The 8,628-nt window shown below is 40.1% G+C and overlaps 1 protein-coding gene across 1 annotated transcript in view; it reads left to right on the top strand.

The window, feature by feature from the left end:
* The window catches only part of LOC114358962 (cationic amino acid transporter 2-like), a 120,768-nt gene that overhangs the window by 50,322 nt on the left and 61,818 nt on the right, over nucleotides 1–8,628 (top strand). Inside the window, exons 19-20 of the mRNA XM_028313157.1 lie at nucleotides 3,042–3,118; nucleotides 8,111–8,207. Coding sequence (XP_028168958.1) covers nucleotides 3,042–3,118; nucleotides 8,111–8,207 — 174 coding nt within the window. The remainder of the gene's footprint in view (nucleotides 1–3,041; nucleotides 3,119–8,110; nucleotides 8,208–8,628) is intronic.

Here is an 8,628-nt window from a genome sequence, read left to right as displayed (position 1 = left end):
CAGTGTAGGTATACAAATAATATCTATACTTTATTACTTTTTATCCCGGTTTTTGAAACAGGGACGCGCGCGTTAAAGTTTTTCTGTCACAGACAAAATTCCATGCGGGCGAATTAGAGCTATTAAGATAATAATTCTTATAAATGGTTCCCTGTTTTTGAGATACAACGCTCTTTTACAGTGTCTTAAAGGTTACGCCGCCGCTTCTAATCCATATGACTCTTCAAAGTGCCAATGATTTAAGTTTTATCTACAATCTTCCCGTGGGAGAGTAGTAGCCTTGTTCAGTAGCACAGTGCGCCCACGCGGGACTCAATTACCTTAGCTGTAACACGATCCGTAAGTAAAGCCCTCAATGGAGGTCCAGCACGCGAATCACTCTCGTTGTTTGATCTATACGTTTCTGTTGCTCATGTTGAATAAGACAGAGACGGGTTTTTTGAATTTGTAAAATCATTTCAAGCTCTAGTTAGATATCACAACTGACTGAATGCATCCATAGAAAATGACAGTTCGTGGATTGTCTTGAAAGTTTCAGGTTATTTGAAGGTTGCCGTAGTCCTTATCCATTTTGTCATTAGCGATGGGTTGGCCACTTTTGCCGTTGTACTGATAAGTCATAGTCATAGTCATAGTCATATATGTTTATTGCATCATGTTGGTACATTTGGATCTTAAATATTAATACAGAATCCCGAAACATGGCCCTGTAAGGGCATTGCAACATTATAGGTACATACAATATTAAAATCTAGATTATCAAAATAACAATATTACAGACAATTGCTTAGGTATATTTATTTATTTATCTAGATTTGAGATCAAAGAATTCTTTTAACGTGTAGAAACAAGCGTGTTCTTGAACATAGAGTAGATTAGTAAAACCTTGGAAACGGTATCTTGGGCAATGCGTGGTCTCCAGCTGAAAGGTAACGCCACACAATGCTGCTTACTTGCAACTGCTACGAATTTTGTGGTTGACAAAGAATAGCCGCGGATGATCCGGTGAGGTGCATTTGCTTGCCTAATTTGGCAAGGGTTCACTGATAACATGACTTCTTTTGGGCATCGTGCATTGTACTGCTGTTTTTATTTTTTTAAGGTGCAAGTTTTTAATTTATACGATGTTTCTATATTGAACATTTATTTTCTTTTCGTGTTTTTGCTTTAATGAAAACATGTAATGTTAATTCCTTTCGAATACCAACTTACTTCTACCTACCAGCGCGGCTGCGGTATGATTAAATGCTTTATTAATATTGCCAAGACCGAGCTTAAGAATCTCGTGAAGTCATAACAGATATTGTCTTTATTAAAAGCTCAGCCGATTGACTTGTAAATGTGTTGCATAATCATAAATAAAACATCATATGCGTCGGCACGAGTGTGATTAATTGTGTTAGGAAATGAAATTCAGATGAATACAATAGCTTTTATGGATATTTATGACTTAAAAGTTGTGCTTATTCTGTGCTTTAATTCTGAAAGTATGTATCGAACAGTATGTAGTAGACAAAACCTATGTTATGTAATGTAGCAAAATCATTCGCTTCAACTACAGCAGCTACTAGCAGAAGCTTGTTATTTCACAAGCTTTATTATATTAAGTTTGCTAAATATACTGACAGTAGCTTCACAGTTCATTTATGAAAACCTTTTATATGTTCGCAAAAATATAGAGAAATTTACTAGAAAGAGTGATTTACACAAGTTCAATACAAGAAACAAAAATAAACTTGCCGTTCCAAATTTCAGACTGCACAAGATTGGTGATTCATTTATGGGGAAATGTATTAAACTTTTTAATAAATTACCACAAACTGTTGTAGAATTGCCCATTCATAAATTTAAAGCACATATCAAAAGCACCTTAATGAAAAAGGGCTACTATAAAGTTGATGATTATATAAAAGATAAAAATGTTTGGAATGTTTAACTACCTAGCTCGCATCAATACTTATGACTATAATTTGTATATTTTAAAGACTGTAAAACCTTGAAAAGGAGGCTGACAATAGTGACTGAGTTTCTTGCGCTGCTTCTTCTCAGCACTGGCCCATTTATTGTCCCGAAGCAGTGGTAGGGTTAATATTGGGATTTTATGAATTTTATTTTATGAAATTTTATTTATTTATGCATGTGACGGCACGATCATGTTTGTTTATTCTTTCTAATCTCAATTATTTCAATAACTAGCTACATTATAACGATCAACAGTAATAATTGTTTGTTTTTTACAAATATGAGTCAGAAAGGATAACCCTTGACCTCAAATGTACATAATTGAATCTGTATAATCAGGGTCTGATTCTTCGTTGGATTTTCATAAAACCACAAAAGTAGTGCTCGTTAGTGTGAGTGTGTAGTTCGGTAATGTATGGACTAAGCATGATGATGATTTTTTAGTTATTTTCATAGTATTANATTTTTTCCTATTTTGTCGTTACAGCCAAATGACGTCCACTGCTGGACATAGGCGAGAGGCCTTTGGGTTTTCCATGGGTTTTTTATAATAAAAAGTCCTGCGCTGCCCGCATTCAGGTACTTCTCGCGACCTTTAACAGATCGTCGGTCCACCTAGTAGGAGGCCTGCCCACGCTGTGTGTGCAAAATCATGTTGTGACGTCACGCGCGAATATTGGAAATTTTTGAAAATTTTAAAATGTCCGTAAACTTCTCGAGGCTCTATCTTCGGTAATACTGGATGGATTGAGGTGAAATAAAAACTAGTGTAATGTGTGTGATCTAAACTTTAAATTAAGTCATAATTTAACTTAATATTACAACTTATGCGAGTTGTCCATTCCTGGCAATAAGTGGTGACTGAGTTTGTTCCGGCGTTTCTTCTCAGCACTTGCCATATGTTTGTCTCGAAGCGCTGGTAGGGCCCAAAAGATAAGGAGACATGTAAAGTGCCCCATAAGGGCTACCTTTTTCTTTTTTTCTTTTTTTCTATTGTCGTTCATAAGTGTCACTTGTGGTCTAAACTGAATAAATATTTTTGATTTTGATTTTTGATTTTGATGAACTGTTGTCCTCAGATGCTGTCTGGAGCGCCCGGAGGCAGATGCGAGGTCACCAGGATCGTCCGCCAGCTGTGCGGCGGGGATGCTGCGGGGTAAGCTCCATCATCCTACTGTGGCGACATCTACGATACGCCACTACAAACGTGTACCAACAGATGGCGCTGTTACGACTGCACTATGGCACACTCCGCCGCTCATACAAACCTGCATCGCGGTGACGGAGTTTTCTACCCTGCCAAGTACATATAGACAAACCAAGATGGTGTAAATTGGATCTAGCTTCCTTATTGTGGATGAACATCATATCCCACACTACAAATTACTGATTGACTCTACAATTTTTTTATCAACTACTAGGAAGCTCTTGGCCTGTATCTCACCTGATGATAAGTGATGATCCAGGCCGAAGGTGGAAGCGAGCTTCACCCGGAATCCTCAACCACGGAGGAACTGGCTGTCTTACCTCTAACTGCCGGAACATAACAATGCTGTTATTATTGTTGTTATGGCGACAGACTTAGGTAAGATGGTGGTAGCTAGCCAGGCGGACTTAGAACAAGCCCTACCACCAACCAAATCGAACAGAAAAATCTGCCCCCACTGTCTTACCACTAGACCACAGAGACGACCACAATTCCTTGCAAATTAGTTTTTATAACGACTACATAAATGCCACAATGTAGCAGTATTTACATGCATGTTGTGCCGTCTTTATAAAACTAGAAGATCTTAATCGATAGTCTTTTCGAAATAAACCAAATTAACTACAATGAAAACATCCTAAAATACACGTTCTTCGAATTAGCTAGAATTAGAATATGCTATATCCTCTTCCTACGCATAATCTTAACTCCATAATCCGCTGATAGTGTGGTAAATTCCATAAATTAGTTAAATTAATTTGTGACATTGTTTTTAATCGTAAACACAATGCCACCACTAAAACTAAAGACATACCATACCGTCTAGAATACAAGATATTCTATAATTTCAATAATATTCAACTAAGTATATAAATGTGTTTTATACAGACCAATTAAAAATTTTGCGCCGAACCGTAGAGTCCAGTTAAAATATAACTATTAGTTCGAATTTTCTAGTGACACACTTTGGGTCATGTCAGACTTGTATGTTATGTAACGTCTCATCAAGTCTGACATCGGGATTATGATGTTAAGTATAACATAACCCACATCACCTACACCCGTTTGGACATGTCCAGATTCATCTGTTGTCTAGTAATAACGTCTCTACATTAGCGCAAGCTTAAAGCTACAGTAGTGTCACCGAACATTCGATACACTAAAATGTTTATCAGCGAATTATCATCGTGTTTTACGAAACAATTCTTATAATCTTATCTACCCTGATCGCTTCGAGGAATCGTATGATGTAACTGTACAATTGTCACAACAATATTTAATGCTATTTTTGTCAATAGAGCAAACTTTATTATTTAATAGATGCTCGTAATGAGAAATGGAACCTTGAAACCTAATGAGGGTTTTCGCGAGTGAAAAATCCGCCAGATGGCAATACGTAGACGCGAGGTCCAAATGCTGCATGATTGGTTATTTTTGACATGACATTGACAGATATGTCAAAATCCACCAATCATGCAGCAGTCAGACCCCACATCCACGTCCCGCCATCTAGTGGATCTTTCATTCTCGAAAACCCTCATTAAAAACGTTTTCTATTAATTCCTCTACCGCTACGGATGGAAGATGCTGGAAGAGTGCTGAAGAACACTATGTACTTAATGCACAGCTAATGCAACACGTGATGAATAGTAGCTTGGTAAGGCTGTCTCGAGTAAAAAAAGAAAGAAAGAAAAAATATTTATTTGGTACTAAATAAATAAAGAAATAAATCAATCTCCCACAAGTGTTTAGGATTGCTGACAGTTGGTATATAAAGATAGATTAGTGTTCCAGTCTAAAATTAGCATAATTCTAGTCGCTCTACGTGGACCCTAAGTTTCCATTTTTGTTGCTTACGCCACTAACTTCCGCACATTTGCCCGGCCCACTTAAGATTCCATCCAGGCGCTGTATTAGCCGATTCGCTACACCCCATCACGTAATGTTGCGTTGGCGCACCATAGCCCGGGCCTGTTTATGGGCCCCATTGTCTCGGGCTGCGCTGAGGTCACTGCAGCGCTGATTAGCTTGCGGGAGGCGTCGCGACCTCGCGGTGCAGCCTCTGCTCATTATGCAGGCCTAGAAATGCACACTTTAATTAACGGAATGACAATTTCTACGTTACCAAAGTTAAATGTATTGATGATGAGTAGGACAATAATTTGAACTTCGCAAACTGTAGCCACGATACAGAGTAGGGTGCGCTTGCTCAGTCAAAGATCACAATCAAGCATAATAGCAAAGCATGAAAATTGGTTCTCGAACCGCATTTTTTTTATAATCAGATTTCTAATTCGTATTAACAAAAGTTACATAAATCTTTTAACTCGACTACGAGAATTATAAATATTCGCATTGTGATGGTATTGATTATACAAGCCAAATTCGTCATGTATGACCCTAGCGCTGTAAAAGTAGGCAACAATGGACAGGAAAATAAACAAAACAAATTATTAATATTATCGGCGGTTCTAAAAATGTTATAAAACGTAATTGCAATGCTGATAAGGCATTCAATATAGCCTGTGACATCAGCCGCGGCGGTAAACACCACGCCGATGCACAGGCACCTCGTCACCCACCAGTGTGGCATTCATGGGCCTGTTAAACCTCCGGATAAAATCTTAACTTTAGACGTTCGTGTTGGTCGCATTTACTAATGCCACTTGACCTGTTTATTTCAGTTCAAAGGTTGATCGGTAAAAAAGCTGAAAGTAATTAAGCTGAAAGCTTACCTAAATGTTCAAAAAGGCTCAATTTTTAGATGATGATTGTCTTTACTCCTGTCGCGTGACGCGTCTCTTCGCAAAAAACTGGTCTGATAAGTTAAAAATATTATATCGGTGTCTCGCGTTTATAATGAGAGCACATGCTCTCTGTCATGGAATCTCACACATGTGAGATTCCACGTAGGTAAGGTAGGTTCAGAGGTACCTGTTTTTATCAGTCTCTTCGACATGAACCCAGAGTGCGTGAAAATCCACTCAGCACGAAAGTTGTGGTGACCCTACAGTGCCAAGCTCCCCCGTCTCGAACGTTCCATGCGTTGTGCCATCCCGCCCTTCCGCTATCTCCCCCGGCCCAAGGTCACATCGATCTGTTGGGGCTGGCGCGTCCTGCCGCTTCCGTGACCTGTCTCACTTAGCACCGATACTTCTACTTTTAGAACCATCAGCTATTCGAGCATGCTGTCTACACAATCTTTTAGTTAGAAGCTTTTCGATTAAGGAAGTAGGTAATTGATACAGTGGTAGATTCCAGTACATAAATTTATTATTGTGCTTTCGGTTTAATGTCTATTAACAAGTTCTTAGGACTATAGCAGACCTGCTTCTTTTGGCTATTGGTTTTTAATAACTACATTAATGCTGAATGGCGTTCTTATGTTAATGAACAATGCTACTTATTAGTGCGACCGAGGGTATCCCACTTGTGCGGGATACGTGTGGCCGTGTGGTTCATAAACCTAAATATCGCATATTACATAGCTAAGTAAGTATAATTGTTTCTTATCGTTGCCTGTAGATGTGCTATGTAACGTTTTATTTATGCGATGTAGAGTGCAGGTCGGTGCATCTAATTTCCGATAAGATCACGTTAAAACCATGTCTGCTGTAATGATGTACGAGTACCTTAGGTCAGTTTTCAGTCGTAATAAGCTGTTTGTAACGTATCGACCCGGTTTATTTTTATTATAGCTTCGTGCGGTTTGCACATTATACCAGCATTAAAATGATATTTCAAGTGATAGCGTTTACAGCTACTTTTGCGGTCGTGTTTACCTTTATTCCAGTGTCCGTCACTGCTTTTAAGGAGAATGACCCCTATGGTAACATAACAGGAATTTTGTTTTCATAGGGATCACTTAAAAATTAGGAATTGATGGTGAAACCGGGCATAAGATGTGTTGTGTACATATCAGGCACGTGTCCAGAGCAAACCGAGTGATTGACGGGATCACGGCAGACGGCATGACATCAACCGCGAGCAAGGCCGTCTCAATCAAAAATGCATTGCGCAAACAGCTCGCGCAGATTATCTCGTGACATCTTTACTTGTTTTAACGAATTTGACACGAGATCGACTTTATTTTTAAAATGGTAGGTGTGCCTTTATTAGACTCTTTGTATAAAATATGTAATATGTATATTTGACAGGCACTGGCGTGGTACCTAAATTTTTAGGGATAAATAAAAAGTTTCTGTTATGATTCAGTTGGGAGGCCATTCCTACAATGTTGTTGATCCATAAACAACAATTTTAACGTGCTCTCATGTTCTTATCAGGGTTAAGAGTTATTTATATCAAGAATCATGGGTATCGGGTGATCGAAAGTGTAATGTTTCCAATATAAATCACTTCATAACCGCACATACATACTACAAATATGAAATAATGGCGTTTTGATGTCGCCAGTCTAGACGACGCGCCCGAGGGTGGCTCCCCCGTGACAGCGGACGGCATTGGGGCGACCTCTGTCGGTGTGGACACACTTTAATTATTATTATGGTGCACAATGCGATGCGTGATCTCATGTTCAGGGGCTATGGAGAAAGTTTCCATACCTAACAATCCTACCATTTCATAAACATACTTCAGATGCGAAAATGTAGGCTCGTAAAGTATGAGGATTGTATGTATGGACTGGACACACATCAGCCATCACCATATTTCACTGATAACCGAGACTGTGAGTATAAAGGATCATCATCATCATCATCATCATTTCAGCCACGGTTGGTAGCGGCCTGCATCCAGCGCCTTCCTGCGCCACCTTTATCAGGTCGTCGGTCCACCTTGTGTGTGTATAAAGGATATAAGATGTAAAATGCATGACGAAGCTCAAAATATACCCCGTAGTACGGGGTACTCAGCTTCATGATAAGTTTTGTTATACTCCGTCATTAAATAACTAATTAATTTGACTCTTCTTGTCCCCAGAGGTAGAAACGAGCGTGTGACCGGTGCCAAGAACGCTCAATTGCTCTGCGTCAACGGGTCCAGCCCGCGGCAGCCAAGCACTCCTCAACTGCTGAGAGTATGTATCTTATATTTTTTTTTTTGAAGGGACGCGCGCTGTTAGCTTGAGGAGCTTTTCCAGCTTCACCGGGCAGAGTGGCGAGTACAGAAGGTACTCTAGCCGTTTGGCGATCGTCGGTGCGCGTGCCGACGAGGCCGAGTGTCGCTTCGCGAAGCCCAGGCTCGCCCGCGTCGGTCGCAGACCGACGTTCGCGATCGGGCCGTATCGAGCGCATAAGGCGCCCGATCAGTGGCGAACCCAACTAGAGGGTTGCCCACCGCGGTGTTGGACCAAAGTCCAGCCTACGGCGGGCTCACTCTAGTGGGCCCGATCGAGGGGACTACGGACGCGGCCTGAGGGCGCCACGGTAGGCTCGGACCTCGGCTCAGGTCTTCTTATATCGTGTGGGTTATGATTCCGAATTCTCGTGTCTATTTTA

The sequence above is a fragment of the Ostrinia furnacalis genome, unplaced genomic scaffold (assembly GCF_004193835.3).
Source record: "Ostrinia furnacalis isolate ACB-3 unplaced genomic scaffold, ASM419383v2 OfSCF4153, whole genome shotgun sequence".
Classification (NCBI taxonomy): Eukaryota; Metazoa; Arthropoda; class Insecta; order Lepidoptera; family Crambidae; genus Ostrinia; species Ostrinia furnacalis.
This window is presented reverse-complemented; position numbering and strand designations above follow the sequence as displayed.